Source organism: Triticum aestivum, chromosome 5A, assembly GCF_018294505.1.
Source record: "Triticum aestivum cultivar Chinese Spring chromosome 5A, IWGSC CS RefSeq v2.1, whole genome shotgun sequence".
NCBI classification, from domain to species: domain Eukaryota; kingdom Viridiplantae; phylum Streptophyta; class Magnoliopsida; order Poales; family Poaceae; genus Triticum; species Triticum aestivum.
Window position 1 is genome coordinate 169355377 of NC_057806.1, and position 19502 is coordinate 169374878.

Here is a 19502-nt window from a genome sequence, read left to right on the forward strand (position 1 = left end):
AATCTAAATTAATTGATCATGGACATTCCTAGAGCTGGTATTGGTTAGATGGCTCCTTTTGTTTTTTCTTTACTTGTATGTAAATAACTTTGAGTTACTTTGAATGAAAATTGCCGTAGAACGATTGTTCTATGGTTTTCGGTTCAAAAAAATGTAATGCATATAGGGTCAGAGCTTCTGAGAAATTCCAACTTAACTAAAAGTAATTACATCCTTTCTATATTTTTTGTCAACTATGTACCTAAAAAGTTAATCTTAAGGATTCATTCATGGCCCGAATTATCACATGTTTTACTAATATACATGTCCGCGAACATTAAGAAGTACATATTGTCTTTGATATAAAATGTTTTCATTGGGATTTGGAGATTGAAATTGTTAGATTTTTTTCTGTTTACAATAATGTTTTCTAACGATTCTATTGCACTATATTGGTATTGGAATAATCCCTTTAATGAAATCTCTTTCAAAGGTAACATACTATGCATAGTATGTAACATTGAAATCTCTTTCAAAGGTAACGATTCTATTACATACTATCCAGACTATGTTTCATTATACATCAAAGGGTAACCAATAATATTAAACATTGATGGCGTGTCTTCGTACGTAATTAGTCTGCATAGTATGTAAATTCTAATTAGTGACAATATAGATGAGTCCCTAGGGTCATCATAGATGGACCGCCAGGGGAATGCGAGGATTTTTCTTTCCCATTGCAACACACGTGCACAGTGCATACTTACTGTTTTTTAAGAAAAATTAGGAGTGTTGGAGTGCGATGGATGTTTATCCATTTGTAACACACATGCCATTGATGTAATTTTTATTACTTCGGCTGTTCATTATACCGCCATGATGTTTGATAAATAGACTGCAAGGTTTTCAATAAAAAATATTGTCAATCAGATCAATTTACTCAGAATTCATACCACATGTCCTAACATTCACGCCATGATCCACCATGATACATCTTTTTTAGTCATCGGTGACCGTTACACGGTGACATAGTTCCTCAACTCAGACAATCATACTTCATAAAAACTGGTATTTTCTCCCGTTGCAACGCACGGGCATTTTTGCTAGTACTAGAATAACACCAAAGCATATTCATATTCATAATACTCAATCCACACAAAGAACTACAAAGAGTGCCCCAATATTTCTACCAGAGAAACAAGGACAAGAACATGCATCAACCATATGCATAGATTACCCCAATGTCACCGCAGGAATCCGCAAGTTGAGTGCCAAAACATATATCAAGTGAATCAATATGATACCATATTGTCACCACGAGTATTCAATTGCAAGATATATATCAAGTGTTCTCAAATCCATAAAAGTATTCAATCTGATAACAACAAGATCTCAAAGGGAAAAACTCAATTCATCACAACAAGATAGAGAGGGGAAAACACCATATGATCCGACTATAGTAATAAAGCACGCGATACATCAACATCGTGACATCTCAAGAAGAGAGAGAGAGAGAGAGAGAGAGAGAGAGAGATTAAACACATAGCTACTGGTACAAACCCTCAACCCTAAGGGTGGACTACTCCCTCCTCATCATGGTGGCCGCCGGGATGATGAAGATGGCCACCGGAGATGATTCCCCCCTCCGGCAGGGTACCAGAAAGGGTCTATATTGGTTTTCGGTGGTTACAGAGCCTTGTGGCGGCGGAACTTCTGATATAGGTTAACCCCGAAGGGTTTCAGAATATTTGGGAATTTGTAGTGCAAAGAAGGGGTGCAGGAGGCCACCAAGGTGGGCACAACCCACCTGGGCGCGCCAGGGGACCCTGGCGCACCCTGGTGGGTTGTGCCCCCTCGGGGCACCCCCCATGTGCAGCTCTGGCCCATTGGGTTCCTTCTGGTCCAAAAACAATCTCCAAAAATTTTCACAGTGTTTGGACTCCATTTAATATTAATTTCCTGCGATGTAAAAAACAAGCAAAAAACTGCACCCGACACTGGGCACTGGGTCAATAGGTTAGTCCCAAAAATGATATAAATTTGCTATAAATTGATTGTAAAACACCCAAGAATGATAAAATAACAGCATGAATACTTTATAAATTATAGATATGTTGGAGACGTATCAATGGGGTGGCGCCCCCCCTCTTTCCTTCTCCCCTGTTCTCCCTTCCCTCCTTCTCCTAGTTGGAATAGGAAAGGGGGGCGAATCCTACTTGGACCGGGAGTCCAAGTAGGACTCCCCCCCTTGGTGCGCCCCCTCTAGGGCCGGCCTCCTCTTCCCCCCTCCTTTATATACGTGGCAGGGGGGCACCCCAAAGGCACACCAAGTCTTCTCTTAGCCATGTGCGGTGCCCCCCTCCATGGTTACACACCTTGGTCATATTGTTGTAGTGGTTTGATACGTCTCCAACGTATCTATAATTTTTTATTGTTCCATGCTATTATATTATCTATTTTGGATGTTAATGGGCTTATTTATACACTTTTATATTATTTTTGGGATTAACCTACTAACCCAAGGCCCAGTGCAAATTGCTGTTTTTTTGCCTATTTTAGTGTTTCGCAGAAAAGGAATATCAAACGGAATAAAACCTTCTTGAGAGTTATTTTTTGGAAAAACGTGATCCTGGGGACTTGGAGTGGACGTCAAGCAAGCAACAAGGAGGCCACGAGGCAGGGAGGCGCGCCTACCCCCTGGGCGGGCCCTCCACCCTCGTGGGCCCCTCATGGCTCCACCGACCTACTTCTTCCTCCTATATATATTCATATACCCCGAAAACATCCAGGAGCACCACAAAACCCTATTTTCACCGCCGCAACCTTCTGTACCCAAGAGATCCCATCTTGGGGCCTTTTCCGGAGCTCCGCCGGAGGGGGAATCGATCACGGAGGGCCTCTACATCAACTCCATGGCCCCTCCGATGATGTGTGAATAGTTTACCTCAGACCTTCAGGTCCATAGTTATTAGCTAGATGGCTTCTTCTCTCTCTTTGGATCTCAATACAATGTTCTCCTCGATCTTCTTGGAGATCTATTTGATGTAACTCTTTTTGTGGTGTGTTTGTCGAGATCTGATGAATTGTGGGTTTATGATCAAGTTTATCTATGAACAATATTTGATTCTTCTCTGAAATCTTTTATGTATGATTGGTTATCATGAGGATATCAATTTGGTTTAGCCTACTATATTGATCTTTCTTGCAATGGGAGAAGTGCTTAGATTTGGGTTCAATCTTGCGGTGTCCTTTCCAAGTGACAGCTGGGGTAGCAAGGCATGTATTGTATTGTTGCCATCGAGGATAAAAAGATGGGGTTTATATCATATTGCTTGAGTTTATCCCTCTACATCATGTCATCTTGCCTAATGCGTTACTCTGTTCTTATGAACTTAATACTCTAGATGCATGCTGGATAGTGGTCGATGTGTGGAGTAATAGTAGTAGATGCAGAATCGTTTCGGTCTACTTGTCGCGGACGTGATGCCTATATACATGATCATGCCTAGATATTCTCATAATTATGCACTTTTCTATCAATTGCTCGACAATAATTTGTTCACCCACCGTAATACTTATGCTATCTTGAGAGGCCACTAGTGAAACCTATGGCCCCCGGGTCTATTCTCCTTTATATTAATCTCCCATCAACAAGCTATTTCTATTATCTTTTATTTTGCAATCTTTATTTTCCAATATATATCATAAAAATACCAAAAATATTTATCTTATTATTATTATCTCTATCAAATCTCACTCTCGTAAGTGACCGTGAAGGGATTGACAACCCCTTTATCGTGTTGGTTGCGAGGTTCTTATTTGTTTGTGTAGGTACGAGGGACTTGCGTGTAGTCTCCTACTGGATTGATACCTTGGTTCTCAAAAACTGAGGGAAATACTTATGCTACTTTGCTGCATCACCCTTTCCTCTTCAAGGGAAAACCAATGCAGTGCTCAAGAGGTAGCAAGAAGGATTTATGGTGCCGTTGCCAGGGAGACTTACGCACAAGTCAAGACATACCAAGTATCCATCACAAACTCTTATCCCTTGCATTACATTATTTGCCATTTGCCTCTCGTTTTCCTCTCCCCCACTTCACCCTTGCCGTTTTATTCGCCCTCTTTTTCCTTCCTGCCTTCTGTGTGCTCGTTCTTTTTACAATTTATTGCCATCATGTCTGAAACTGGGGAGGTTATCGTTGGTAAGGATGATAATATGGAAAACTTTGATGCTATTATGATCCTCTTGAAAATGCTACTATTTTACACACTAAAAAGTTTCGGATTGGTAGCGGCAATATTATTGAGAAGGGAGTTATTCAAGATTTCTTTACTTGTGCCAGTGCTTTGCCCACCATGAGCGGGTCTATTCTTCATAAAACTAGTAGTCTCGCGGATGCTATATCTCTGCTCATAGTTGACCTTGAAAGACAATGTTTACATATGCATCCTTCCATACAAAGGATTTTTCTAAAATTTTCTAATATTGAGCATTCTTCTGTTAAGCAAGCAACAACCATCTTTTTAGCTCATGAGTTCAGATTTATAATAAAAGAGGCCAATGAAATTTTTGCGCATTATAGGGTGGATGTCGGCCGTCCTCCCATAGAAGCAATCATTTTTTTTATCAAGAAGACATAATGCGTTTATGATCTTTAGATCATGTTGCTTTTAATGAAAACCTTAGAAAAAAAGGGTCCTACCAATGTTCTTGTTGACAGGATCTCTGAACTTAATGATAATTTTGCTATCCATAATAATGGGTTAGGTTTTTCCCTTGAACAAAGGCTCATGACTTTTTGCCAGAAGAATGCTTATAATGATGAATTGGTTGTGCAATATGAGGGGCCAAAGGAGGAACCAATACCTCCCGAGCTTGATCTTGGGGACTTTTGTCCCATTAAATTTAGCCCTTTTGACTACTTTTTCTTGCCACAAAGAAAGCTTGCTGCTGAACGTAGGGAGTATGAGATGAGTTTTCGCGATTTACCATATCATTATCATGGCAATACCTAGATCTATCCTTGCTTTTATGCCTAGCTAGGGGCGTTAAACGATAGCGCTTGTTGGGAGGCAACCCAATTTTATTTTTGTTTCTTGCTTTTTGGTTCTATTTAGTAATAAATAATTCATCTAGCCTCTTTTTATATGTGGTTTTATGCTTTTAATTAATGTTTGTGCCAAGTAGAACCTTTGAGAAGACTTGGGGAAAGTTTTTGAGATCTTGCTCTAAGAAACAGAAACTTTAGCGCTCATGAGATTTGCTGCCATTTTTTTACTGGAGAGTCCGACTAGGTTGATTATTTTTGCATATGATTAACAGATAAATTCCTGACGTCCAAAAATTTATTTTATAATTTTTGGGGTTACAGAAGTATTCGAAACCTACAGATTACTACAGACTGTTCTGTTTTTGACAGATTCTGTTTTTCGTGTGTTGTTTGCTTATTTTGATGAATCTATGGCTAGTTTTGGCGGTTGTAAACCATAGAGAAGTTGGAATACATTAGGTTTAACACCAAAATAAATAAATAATGAGTTCATTACAGTACCTTAAGTGGTGGTTGATACGTCTCCGTCGTATCTACTTTTCCAAACACTTTTGCCCTTGTTTTGGACTCTAACCTACATGATTTGAATGGAACTAACATGGACTGACGCTGTTTTCAGCAGAATTGCCATGGTGTTATTTTTGTGCAGAAATAAAAGTTCTCGGAACGACCTGAAAATCAACGGAGAATTATTTTGGAATATATAAAAAATACTGGAAGGAAGATCCACGTCAGGGGGGCCACCACCTGTCCACGAGGATGGGGGGCACGCCCTACCCCCCTGGGCGCACCCCCTGCCTCGTGGGCCCCCTGACGCTCCATCGACCTCAACCCTGACTCCATATATTCACTTTAGGGGAGAAAAAACCATGGAGAAGGATTCATCGCGTTTTACGATACGGAGCCGCCGCCAAGCCCTAAACTCTCTCGGGAGGGCTGATCTAGAGTCCATTCGGGGCTCCGGAGAGGGGAACCCGTCGCCATCGTCATCATCAACCATCCTCCATGACCAATTTCATGATGCTCACCGCCGTGCGTGAGTAATTCCATCGTAGGCTTGCTGGACGGTGATGGGTTGGATGAGATTTATCATGTAATCGAGTTAGTTTTGTTAGTGTTTGATCCCTAGTATCCACTATGTTCTGAGATTGATGTTGCTATGACTTTGCTATGCTTAATGCTTGTCACTAGGGCCCGAGTGCCATGATTTCAGATCTGAACCTATTTTGTTTTCATCAATATATGAGAGTTCTTGATCCTATCTTGCAAGTCTATAGTCACCTATTATGTGTTATGATCCGTTAACCCCGAAGTGACAATAATCGGGATACTTACCGGTGTTAACCGTAGTTTGAGGAGTTCGTGTATTCACTATGTGTTAATGCTTTGTTCCGGTACTCTATTAAAAGGAGGCCTTAATATCCCTTAGTTTCCGCTAGGACCCCGCAACCACATGAGGGTAGGACAAAAGATGTCATGCAAGTTCTTTTCCATAAGCACGTATGACTATATTCGGAATACATGCCTACATTACATTGATGAACTGGAGCTAGTTCTGTGTCACCCTATGTAATGACTGTTACATGATGAACCGCATCCGGCATAATTCTCTATCACCGATCCATTGCCTACGAGCTTTTCATATATCGTTCTTCGCTTATTTACTTTTCCGTTGGTATTGTTATCATCACTACAAAACACCAAGAATATTACTTTTGCTGCCATTACCTTTTACCACCATTACCACTACTATCATATTACTTTGCTACTAAACACTTTGTTGCAGATATTAAGTTTCCAGGTGTGGTTGAATTGACAACTCAGCTGCTAATACTTGAGAATATTCTTTGGCTCCCCTTGTGTCGAATCAATAAATTTGGGTTGAATACTCTACCCTCGAAAACTGTTGCGATCCCCTATACTTGTGGGTTATCAAGACTATTTTCTGGCACCATTGCCGGGGAGCATAGCTCTAGGATACTCAAAGGAAACTGTCGGGTACACCTTCTATCACAGATCCGAAGGCAAGATATTCGTTGCTAAGAATGGATCCTTTCTAGAGAAGGAGTTTCTCTCGAAAGAGGTGAGTGGGAGGAAAGTAGAACTTGATGAGGTAATTGTACCTTCTCCCTTATTGTAAAGTAGTTCATCACAGAAATCAGTTCCAGTGATTCCTACACCAATTAGTGACGAAGCTAATGATGATGATCATGAAACTTCAGATCAAGTTACTACTGAACCTCATAGGTCAACCAGAGTAAGATCCGCACCAGAGTGGTATGGTAATCCTATTTTGGGGGTCATGTTACTTGACCATGACAAACCTACGAACTATGAGGAAGCGATGATGAGCCCAGATTCCGCAAAATGGCTTGAGGCCATGAAATCTGAGATGGGATCCATGTATAAGAACAAAGTGTGGACTTTGGTTGACTTGCCCGATGATCGGCAAGCAATAGAAAATAAATGGACTATCAAGAAGAAGACTGACGCTAATGCTAATGTTACTGTCTACAAAGCTCGACTTGTTGCGAAAGGTTTTCGACAAGTTCAAGGAGTTGACTACGATGAGACCTTCTCACCCGTAGTGATGCTTAAGTCTGTCCGAATCATGTTAGCAATTGCCGCATTTTATGATTATGAAATTTGGCAAATGGATGTCAAAACTACATTCCTTAATGGATATCTTAAAGAAGAGTTGTATATGATGCAACCAGAAGGTTTTGTCGATCCAAAAGGTGCTAACAAAGTGTGCAAGCTCCAGCGATCCATTTATGGACTGGTGCAAGCCTCTCGGAGTTGGAATATACGCTTTGATAGTGTGATCAAAGCATATGGTTTTATACAGACTTTTGGAGAAGCCTTTATTTACAAGAAAGTGAGTGGGAGCTCTGTCGCATTTGTGATATTATATGTGGATGACATAATGTTGATTGGAAATAATATAGAATTTCTGGATAGCATAAAAGGATACTTGAATAAGAATTTCTCAACGAAAGACCTCAGTGAAGCTACTTACATATTGGGCATCAAGATCTATAAAGATAGATCAAGACACTTGATAAGACTTTCAATGAGTACATACCTTAATAAGATTTTGAAGGAGTTTAAAATGGATCAGTCAAAGATGGAGTTCTTTCCTGAGTTGTAAGGTGTGAAGTTGAGTAAAGACTCAAAACCCGATCATGGCAGAAAATAGAAAGAGAATGAAAAGTCATTCCCTATGCCTTAGTCATAGGTTCTATAAAGTATGCTATACTGTGTACCAGACCTATTACGTACCTCACCATGAGTTTGGCAAAAGGGTACAATAGTGATCCAGGAGTGGATCACTGGACAAAGCTCAAAATTATCCTTAGTGGAATAAGGACATGTTTCTCGGTTATGGAGGTGACAAAAAGTTCGTCGTAAAGGGTTACATCGATGAAAGCTTTGACACTAATCCGGATGACTCTAAGTCTCAGTCTGGATACATATTGAAAGTGAGAGCGATTAGCTAGAGTAGCTCCGTGTAGAGAATTGTAGACATAAAAATTTGCAAAATCCATACGGCTCTGAATGTGGCAGACCCGTTGACTAAACTTCTCTCACAAAGCAAAACATGATCACTCTTTGGGTGTTAATCACATAGCGATGTGAACTAGATTATTGACTCTAGTAAGCCCTTTGGGTATTAGTCACATGGAGATGTGAACTAATCACATAAAGATGTGAACTATTAGTGTTAAATCACATGACGATGTGAACTAGATTATTGACTCTAGTGCAAATGGGAGATTGAAGGAAATATGCCCTAGAGGCAATAATAAAGTTGTTATTTATATTTCCTTATATCATGATAAATGTTTATTATTCATGCTAGAATTGTATTAACCTGAAACTTAGTACATGTGTGAATACATAGACAAAACAGAATGTTCCTAGTATGCCTCTACTTGACTAGCTCGTTAATCAAAGATGGCTAAGTTTCCTGACCATAGACACATGTTGTCATTTGATGAACGAGATCACATCATTAGGAGAATGATGTGATGTACAAGACCCATCTGTTATCTTAGCATAATGATCATTTAGTTTTATTTGCTATTGCTTTCTTCATGACTTATACATGTTCCTCGGACTATGAGATTATGCAACTCCCGAATACCGGAGGAACACCTTGTGTGCTATCAAACGTCACAATGTAACTGGGTGATTATAAAGATGCTCTACAGGTGCCCCGATGGTGTTTGTTGAGTTGGCATAGATAGGGATTAGGATTTGTCACTCCGAGTATCGAAGAGGTATCTCTGGGCCCTCTCGGTAATGCTCATCACTATAAGCCTTGCAAGCAATGTGACTAATGAGTTAGTTATGGGATGATGCATTACGGAACGAGTAAAGAGTCTTTCCAGTGATGAGATTGAACTAGGTATGATGATACCGGCGATCGAATCTCGGGCAAGTAACATACCGATGACAAAGGGAACAACGTATGTTGTTGTGCGATTTGACCGATAAAGATCTTCGAAGAATATTTAGGAGCCAATATGAGCATCCAGGTTCCGCTATTGGTTATTGACTGGGGATGTGTCTCGGTCATGTCTACATAGTTCTTGAACCCGTAGGGTCCGCACGCTTAACATTTGATGATGATTTGTATTATGAGTTATGTGATTTGATGACCGAAGTTTGTTCGGAGTCCCAGATGAGAACACAGACATGACGAGGAGTCTCGAAATGGTTGAGAGGTAAAGATCGATATATTGGAAGGTTATATTCGGACAACGGAATGGTTCCGAAGTGTTTTGGGTATTTTCTGGAGTACCGGGAGGTTACCGGAACCCCCCGGGAGAGTAATGGGCCTTAATGGGCTTTACAGGAAAGAAGAGAAGGGCCTCAAGGTGTGGCCGCGTGCCCCCCATGGGCTGGTCCGAATTGGACTAGGAGGGGGCGGCGCCCCCCTCTTTCCTTCTCCCCTCTTCTCCCTTCCCTCCTTCTCCTAGTTGGAATAGAAAGGGGGGGGGGTGGCGAATCCTACTTGGACCGGGAGTCCAAGTAGGACTCCCCCCCTTGGCGCGCCCCCTCTAGGGCCGGCCTCGTCTTCCCCCTCGTTTATATACGTGGGAGGGGGCACCCCAAAGGCACACCAAGTCTTCTCTTAGCCGTGTGCGGTGCCCCCCTCAACGGTTACACACCTCGGTCATATCGTTGTCGTGCTTAGGCGAAGCCCTGCGCCGGTAACTTCATCATCACCGTCAACACGCCGTTGTGCTGACGAAACTCTCCCTTGTCCTCAACTGGATCAAGAGCTCGAGGGACGTCATCATGCTGAATGTGTGTAGAACACGGAGGTGTCGTACGTTCGGTGCTTGGATCGGTTGGATCGTGAAGACATTCGACTACATCAACGGTGTTACTAAACGCTTCCGCTTTCGGTCTACGAGGGTACGTGGACACACTCTCCCCTCTCGTTGCTACTCCTACATAGATCTTGCATGATCGTATGATTTTTTTTGAATTATTGCGTTCCCCAACACTCCCGTCCAAGAGTAACGCTCGATGGGGGACGGCTCCAGCTGCGGCTCCGGCTCGGCTTTGACGCGGCCTCGGGGAAGGGACGGCGGGCCACCGGCGGCAGCACGCAGTCGCCCACCGCGGAGCGGGCAATGGCCTACGCCATGGCCGCCTCGTACCGAGCCTCCTCTTCCTCCACTGCCTCCACCCTGCACCGCTTGTCCTCCTCGCTCTCCCGGTAGACTGCCGCAAGCGCCGCCTGGTAGGCGTCCTCAGCCGCCTGGTCCTCATCGCGGACGATGAGCGGCGGCAGCGGCACACTGCGGTCGACCTCGCGCACGCCGCATCGCCTCGCCTCCTCGTGCTCGAAGGCGAACCACCTCGCCCAGTTGAGCGAGTCGGTTGCGTAGGCGGGGTCGCGGCGCTCCTCCGACGTCAGCAGCGCCCGCCGGCGCCGCATCTCCTCCGCGTGCGCCCTTGCCGACTGCGGAGCTGTCGGCACTGGGATCCTCTCCGAATCTAGATGTCAGTCATGCGGCAGGGTGGCGTCGGGGTACGGGAGAGGCACACGGTGCTGCCAGTGCCACTCCGCCTGGTGCACTGGCACGTTCAAGCGCTGCCTCTGCCGGCGATCCAGCGCCGACGGAGGTGGGAGGAACTCTGATGGGAAAGGGATGACTGGGGCCTTGCCCTTGGCCTTGCTGCTGCTGGCGTCGGAGAAGAGTCCCATCTCGCTGTGGTGGTGGTGGCTAGGGTTTGCCGGCGACAGGGGAGCAAAGCTTGCTAGATGTGGACGGCGATTTGGATGAGGACGGCATCGCCGCACGGTCGGCTTAAAGAAGGACGACCGCCGTCGCTGACGCGTGGGCCCGAGGTCATAAATTAAGCTGACCAAGTTGGCCGCGGGCGGTTGGACGACCGCCAGGTAGGGCCGTGGCGGACACCGAGAAGGCACGCGTGGCGTCCATTCCGTGTCCGCGTCGATGCATTTGGAGCGCAAATTTGGGCCGTAAATGCGTCGGAGCGGGCGCGATTTGGGTTTTGGCCGGCGCATTGGGCCACCACTTTTGTCCGCGCCGATGCAGACGAACGAAATGGGTCGCCCCATTGAAGTTGCTCTCACTTCGTCCGGCGGCACCTTTCGGAGGCGGTGGGGGAAGGGGGAGGGAGTTCCACGGGAGCTAGGAGGAAAGGAAAATATACCATGTTATCCTGTTCACAAATGAGATGTCAATTTGTGCAGACTCGAGTAGTTTACTTAGTAGCAACAGAGTCAAACCAATCATTCCCACCATTTCAAACTCTTGATTTTGAAGCTAAACTGCATCCAAATCAAACATAGTAACTTCATAGTGATCTTTCGTAGCATTCTGGCGAGTCCTGCTTCCTAGTACTATTGGCTATAGACTTTAAGAACGAACAACACATCCTTTTATATATAATATCCTGCACTAACTTGAAATATGCATCAACATCTGCCATTTTTGTGGTTATGTACAGCTCCATTCAAACGAAAACTTCATGAATGGAATTCACTTTGTGTTGGCATGGCCTGCTTCCTTGGTCAAGGGCTCAAGTCCATTGTCTTCCTGTCTGGATTTCTTCGCCTTGTGGCAGAAAGAGCTGCAAGGTAGAATAACTGATGAAAGGATGGGGAAACAGATCATTTTGTGCTCCTGTGACCTGCTGAAGCCATGAGTGTTGCTACAGCTGCGATAAACATGAGCAGCATGAACACGAGCAGAGTATACGTTTTCTTCGACGACTTTCGGTACTCCCCAAATAGCAGGATACCCCAAAGTGTGCTCACAAGCGGCAATGCCTGATGAACAGCAATGTGAAACAGTTAGAATCAAAGGTGCAGAAAAGTTTCCTCTTTTCTTTTAAGGCTAAGCATTAATTGGACAAACCTGAACAGCATCAGCAGCTGCATAACCAGCAGCCTGACCACCCATGAATTGGAAGCCATTGCCGAAACCGCAAAGGAAGCCGGCAAGAAGAGCCCATTGCCTGCCTTCCCAGTCATTCAGGTAGGCCTTGAAGGATGACTTTGGCACGCCCGCCATTGGACGGTAGAGGAACAAGATGTTCAACCCGATACCGACGACAAAACACGAAATGGAGAAGTAGAAGAAGGCGGTGTAGACCACCAAATGCGGGACACCGTCTTTCAGGGTGTGCCACTGGTCATTGGTGGCCAGGTTGATCGCCGGGGAGAAGAGAGAGAAGCAGACGCCAGAAAAGAAAACTATCCCAAGCCCTATAAAGGTGCTTGATCCAAATACCTGGAAAAGTAAGAAGTTTCACCAGATCAGTTCAGTGGTCTTACCGTTCAGAAAAAGTTTAGTGGTGACAATTATGCTTCTCTGTTTTGAATGCAAGATTTAGGGCAAAGATCAAATACTATCTGAATTATTCTACAGCGATGATTGTATGACGGAATTACAGTTACCTTAATTGAACGGCGCTCTTCGAGCTCAATTAGGTATTCTGCAGTTCCAGCTTCGGCTTTGGTGTCACACTCTGCAGAAGCTCCATTCTCCATGTCCTTCGGAGCATCTGAAATAGACAAAGTTAAGAATTAAAATCTGTAACTCCAACATCAACAGTGCCAGTAGTTCATACAATTATGCAGCATATTTTATACCTTTGTCTATAACTTGTTTGCCTCTCTCCGTACCTCCATCCGTCCTGTAAAAGTACGCATTATGATGATCAGAGCAAGGAATATAAGATGAAGATGGACCCCAAAAGCACCGAACAGATCCAAGTTAAAACGTGGTTAAGATGTTTCAGTTAGACCGCAAAAAATTGTGCAAGAAAGTGGGAAGGATTTACCCAAGTTTGTAGGTATTTGTGGATTCACTGAGTTTCTTTTCATTGTCAGCCGCATTGGAAGCATGAACAGCAGAGCCAAGGATGACTGCAACAAGGAAGCATGCCACTCCAGTGAAAAGAATCTCTGCCTTGTTGATGCGATTGTCTAGGAAGTAATTTAGTGTCGTGCCTGAAAATACAACACGCAACTTGATGGAATAAATATCCAAGAAACAAAAAAGCGGCCCATAATTTGCCTTGGTTCTTCGATTAGAACACATAGGATAATAGCAGAGCAACCGTTAGTTTGGTGTAGCTACTGAATTATCGGAAGAATGTTCTTTAAGTGATAGTTTGTTGTCCTCTTATTGTGAACACTAATTTTTTTCCAGACTGCGATGGAATTCAATGAATAATTTTTAATGAAATTCAAAGAATGCTTTTATTGCCATCAATGGTTTGCAATTCTTCAGCTTTTTGAATCTTGTGAAGTGAGCTCACTAAGATTGATAGCCCAATTTGCTCAGGCAACTTTAACTTTTAGCTGAAAAAAGCAACTCCAACTTTTATTTCTAAAAAAAGCAACTGGACGTGTCAGATAACTAGTGTTAAATAATTGAGCCCCTCCAGTAATGCTTATATATGAACAAAGATTGTGATCCAGAAATCTGTGACTCACATGCATCATCAGAAGCTAAATAATCATCATCAAATGTATTCATTGCACTTTAAGTAGTAGAGGAGATGAGCTTTACCTATAACAACAACCATGCTTGAGCTGATAACCTCAGTGACTGAGAGGCCCACATATGCCCAAGCATACTGTGTTGAGAGGTTCCCAACACTGAGCACAACACCCCCTGCCATTGCAAACATCACTGAAGGCCAGTTGTCCTTCATCATAAAGTTCATTCAGAATCAGCAAACAGCCAACCAACGAATCCCCAAGTTTTTCCTGCGCCAAGATAGCTCACCTGACTGAGCTGAGTGAAGAAATTGGGCATGTTGTGCTTTGCATCCCCAAGCTGGCCGAAGGTAAGCGCTATGAGGACGGCCGCAAGGAGGTTCGTTATGGAGTAGTCGAGGTATGTGTGCTGCGGCAGCCGTCCCCGGCGCTCCAAGAGGGTAAGCACCGCTGGCCACGTGCCCAGAAAAAAGAGGGAGGCGCACATGATGGCAATGGCGCCCCCTTTGTCTTCTATGATGAACATGTTGAGGCCTTGTTTGATGGAGAGCAAGGAATTCAGCAGGGGCTCTTCAACCACCTGCAAGAATTACGTTCGTCAGATATTTCGAGTTACTGATGTGGATAATGAAACCATGGTTTCTTTTTTCCTGCAAAGCTTGCATGAACTGAATGATTTGGAGCTCTTGATTGTTACGAGGAGCAAATATCAGGGCAGAAAAGAAGGAAAACTAGAAAATAATAATAATAATTAGAGCATCCAATCATTGAGAACCTAACATGAGCAGGGAAGTTGATAAGATGCCAATTACCACAGATGAGATTATCCAAAGAACGAAGAAGGAAAGAAAAGATGACTACATGAGCCCAAATCCGAGCCGAACATCCAACAGGAGTAAGAGTAGGATGAAGGTGGGAGTACCTCTTGGCAGGGAACCAAAGAAGAAGCACATGCCAGAGCATGGTCCATGGACATGGGGGATTTTATAGTGATACAGCTCACAAAAGCTGGAGATTGAATGGGATCTTTTCAATCAAAGTCCAACCTGATCTGCACGAGTTTGACTCACACAGCTATTGGAAATTTGTGGCGTCTTTCCATACGGAGATCACCAATGGAGCTGGGGCTTTATGGGGAGGAAGATTTTTTTTATAATGGGGCCAAGAAATGGACAAATGGTGCACGCATCAGCGGTTGGAATAATTGTACGTGTGACAATGACCTCCACGCGAACTAAATCAAATCGTGAAAATGAAACCTATGCGTGTGATTTGCGTAAAATGTTGAATGTAAGCAGGAGAAGTAGAGTAGCACACTCATTGGCCAGAGATAAAGAACCCAAACCATCTCTTTCAACTAGGCTATCCAAGAAAAGGACCATTGACGAAGGGCAGGGAAGAGGAGTGAGGATTCCACCAAGAAATGGGCACTGAATCTTGTCCTTTTTGTCCCGCGAGTATGAACTCTGTATTTCTATTTATTGCTTCACAAACGCGGTGGAGAAAAGTGAGACCCGATCGTTGTTTGAGCTCACATGGATCCAACAATTCAGCGGCGAATACCTTGCCAAAATAAAGAGAACCGCACAACAGTTTGTCCATGTAGATAGCAACATATTTGCAGTCCAAAAAAAACTAAATCCATCATAGACACATGTAAGAGGAGCAGGATAAGAAGAGCACACACCTCGAGAAGAGAAGACGAAGACGAAGAAGGATCCTTCTCTTCCTTGAAAGAACTCAATGAAACGTGTCCTCTCTGTGTTGATATATATGTGTGTGTTCAGATCAGCGGTGGTTGTTGTGGTTCTCCTCTACTACTACTACCTGAGCTGATGATACACGAGAATTGATTAATTAATCAGGCACTCCATTTTTTAAGTAGGAGCACAGCTGTGTAAATATTGTAGGGGTGGCAAACTATGATCCCCTTTGACTTCGGATCTGGAGTGCAGTTGGACAGATTCTCCAGATCAGTGCATGATTATCACGACTCTGTGTTTCTTTTCGCCCATTTGCAGAACCACTAGATTCCCAGTTTACACGGTTGGCTGGCCACAACCCCACCGCGCTTTGTAAATTTTCTAGCGGGCTGGATCAAGCCACGACACATTCGTCACTCCTGAAGACACCTGTTCTTCTTGTAATCTTGCGTTGACTCAGAAAAGCTCTACTCTAGGCAAGGTTTTGGATCCCAAACGGCTCTTTTTTCTCGAGGGTCACCGGAATTTAAAATCAAAATTTGAATTCAAATATTGCGAAGCAAGACTCGAACCCGCGACTTGCTGCTAAGGAAACTATGCCTTTGCCACTAGGCCACTACCTGTTCTGCTGATGTAGAAGAGATGCGGCTTATTTAAATATACAGTGAGCGTTTGAATTCAAAAATTTCAAAATATTCGAGATATTTTGCTCGGTATGAGTGTTTCTCGAGGGGCGACGGTAAACGCGGTAACTATGTGAGATCGCGAAATTTTGCTCGGTACCCAAAACGCTGCTCTAGGCTCATAAAAGTGAAAAGAAAACTTAACAGTTTCAAGTGGCAACACATAAAGTGTGAGGGGGAGGTTCGAAGCCAGTCCAAGCAAGAAGAGGACGAAAAGAACAACTTCCATCCAGGAACAAGAGGAAACAGATACACTGACCAGATGAAATGCTGCTGTACCTGACGGAGGAGGCGCAGTGGCGCTGGAAGAAGAAGAAACGATGCGGCTTTGATCTACAAGTACTCCCTTCGTTCCGAATTACTTGTCGTAGGTATGGATGTATCTAGATGTATTTTAGTTCTAGATACATTCATTTCTAAGACGAGTAATTTAGAACAGAGGGAATAGTTACTAGTAGTAGTATTACTTAACTGCCGAGGTGGGTTGAGATGTAGAGAAATCCACGCTGTGCATGAGTTGAAGCCACTGAGAGGGCGGATCTTCTTGTCGAGACCTCGTTGTTCGGAGCAGAGATACTCTACGATTAGTTCTCAGGATTCCCATGCTACGCGGTTCAGTTGACATCACTCGTGGCCGCCTTAGAGCGTCTTCAAATGGGCTATAGCTTCAGCAGACGCACTAAAATTATAGCGTGCACCCAACACAAACAACATTTCTCACTTTATATAGAACCAAGAAGATCAAACACACAAAAAAAATTCAATTAAATAGTTCAATTATTATTACAACTCAAACAATAGTTTATCTTCCAATACAACAAACAGTTTAACAATACAACATCAAACTAGTTTTGTCGTCCATTCCATGCTCACCATTCCTCGCTTAGATCCTTTTGAGGATCATCATGCGTTTCGGCACGTTGAATGGCATGATAGGATGCAATAAATCGGGCCACCCTCGCAGCCCTCTCCGCGCTCGCACGGGACGTCCCAACAACTCATACTGAGAATAGTCTAAATTTTGCCCACGCTCATTCCCGATGATCATTTTATGCATGATCACACGAGCGTTCATGATGTACCAAAGGATCTAATCACCGCTGCAAATGGCCGTCAGGCACTCTTCATTGAGGGAATGGTGCGGTCGACGGGCGGCAGCGAGGAGAGGAGGTGGAGGAAGTAGTGGCGGCGCCCAAGGATAGGCGGGGGAAGCGCCGATGGGTCACCGGAGCAAATGGGGAAGGTGCGGGCGGCGACGCCGGCGCCTAGAGGTCTCAGATCTGACGGTTGGTGAAGTCGCACGCGAATCGTCGATGTCCAGCACATGGGAGCAGGCGCAGCAAATACACCACGCGCGATGCCGTTTTCCTCTACGCCCTTAACCAAGTTTACTGCGCACGTGATTATTGCGTGGCTGTTGGAGCGCCCATTTCGGCTCCGCACGCATAAAAATGTGGGTTTTTCTAGCGCGTGGCTAAGATAGTGTGCCTGTTGGAGATGCTCTAAGCGGATGTGCTTGTTTTGCGTGCCACAACGGAGTTTTGTTTTTTTGTTTCTTTTTACCATAAGGAAGGTTTTTACTCGTTCTGTATCAAATATAACTATAATACTGTCAGAAAGGGTCTTACATTTCGATATGGAGAGAGTATTTCATTAGAAAAGATAGCACTTCCACACCCATGAACATATACATACATCCACCCTCATGAACACATGCAGACCCTACTCATATCAGTACCTTGGACATCTGTTGGGGAACGTAGCATACAATTTCAAAATTTTCCTACGATCACGCAAGATCTATCTAGGAGAAGCATAGCAACGAGAGGGGGAGAGTGTGTCCATGTACCCTTATAGACCGAAAGCGGAAGCGTTAGGTTAACGCGGTTGATGTAGTCGAACGTCTTCATGATCCAACCGATCCAAGTACCGAACATACGACACCTACGTGTTCTGCACACATTCAGCTCGATGACGTCCCTCGAACTCTTGATCCAGTAGAGGGTCAAGGGAGAGTTCCGTCAGCACGACGGCGTGGTGAAGGTGATGGTGATGTGATCCGCGCAGGGCTTCGCCAAAGCACTACGACGCTATGACCGGAGGAGTAAACTGTGGAGGGGGGCACCACACACGGCTAAGAGAATAACTGTTGTGCCTTTGGGGTGCCTCCACCCCGGTATATAAAGGAGGGGAGGAGGAGGAGGCCGGCCATAGGGGTGGCGCACCATGGGGGGAGTCCTACTAGGACTCCACTCCTAGTAGGATTCGCCACCGCCTTTCCCTTCCAACGCTGAGGGGAAAGGGCAAAGAGGGGAGAGGGAGAAGGAAAGGGGGGGCCCACCCCTTGTCCAATTCGGATTGGGCAAGGGGAGGCGTGCGCCACCTCCCGTGGCCTGCCTCCTCTTCTCCACCATGGCCCATGAGGCCCATTAACATTCCCGGGGGTTCCGGTAACCTCCCAGTACTTCGAAAAATCCCTGAACCTCTTTGGAACCATTCCGGTGTCCATATATAACCTTCCAATATATCAATCTTTACTTCTCGACCATTTCGAGACTCCTCGTCATGTCCGTGATCTCATCCGGGACTCCGAACAAACTTCAGTCACCAAAACACATAACTCATAATACAAATCGTCATCGAACGCTAAGCGTGTAGACCCTACGGGTTCGAGAACTATGTAGACATGACCAAGACACATCTCCGGTAAATAACCAATAGTGGAACCTGGATGCTCATATTGGTTCCTACATATTCTACGAAGATCTTTATCGGTCAAACCGCATAACAACATACGTCATTCCCTTTGTCATCGGTATGTTACTTGCCCGAGATTCGATCGTCGGTATCATCATACCTAGTTCAATCTCGTTACGAGCAAGTCTCTTTACTCGTTCCATAATGCATCATCCCACAACTAACTCATTAGTCACATTTCTTGCAAGTCTTATAGTGATGTGCATTACCGAGAGGGCCCAGAGATACCTCTTCGATACACGGAGTGACAAATGCTAATCTTGATCTATGCCAACTCAACAAACACCTTCCGAGACACCTGTAGAGCATCTTTATAATCACCCAGTTACAT

The 19502-nt window shown here is 44.3% G+C and overlaps 1 protein-coding gene across 1 annotated transcript; it reads right to left on the reverse strand.

Moving 5' to 3' along the window:
* Positions 1-11739: 11739 nt before the first annotated feature.
* On the reverse strand, positions 11740-15220 carry LOC123102727 (ureide permease 1). The gene is made up of 8 exons (XM_044524153.1): positions 14951-15220; positions 14318-14608; positions 14099-14237; positions 13365-13533; positions 13174-13217; positions 12979-13085; positions 12437-12811; positions 11740-12348 (listed from the first exon to the last, which is right to left on the reverse strand). The coding sequence occupies exons 1-8, from the start codon at positions 15002-15004 to the stop codon at positions 12190-12192; spliced, it is 1338 nt and encodes a 445-aa protein (XP_044380088.1). The 5' UTR covers positions 15005-15220; the 3' UTR covers positions 11740-12189.
* Positions 15221-19502: the final 4282 nt, after the last annotated feature.

Excerpts from the sequence above, each read along its gene's own strand:
- LOC123102727 (XM_044524153.1), bottom strand. The coding sequence starts at position 15,004 with ATGTCCATGGACCATGCTCTGGCATGTGCTTCTTCTTTGGTTCCCTGC. Across the intron at positions 13,086-13,173 it reads CAAACAAGTTATAGACAAAG|ATGCTCCGAAGGACATGGAG; the intron begins GTATAAAATATG and ends TGTCTATTTCAG. Across the intron at positions 12,349-12,436 it reads CAGCTGCTGATGCTGTTCAG|GCATTGCCGCTTGTGAGCAC; the intron begins GTTTGTCCAATT and ends GCTGTTCATCAG.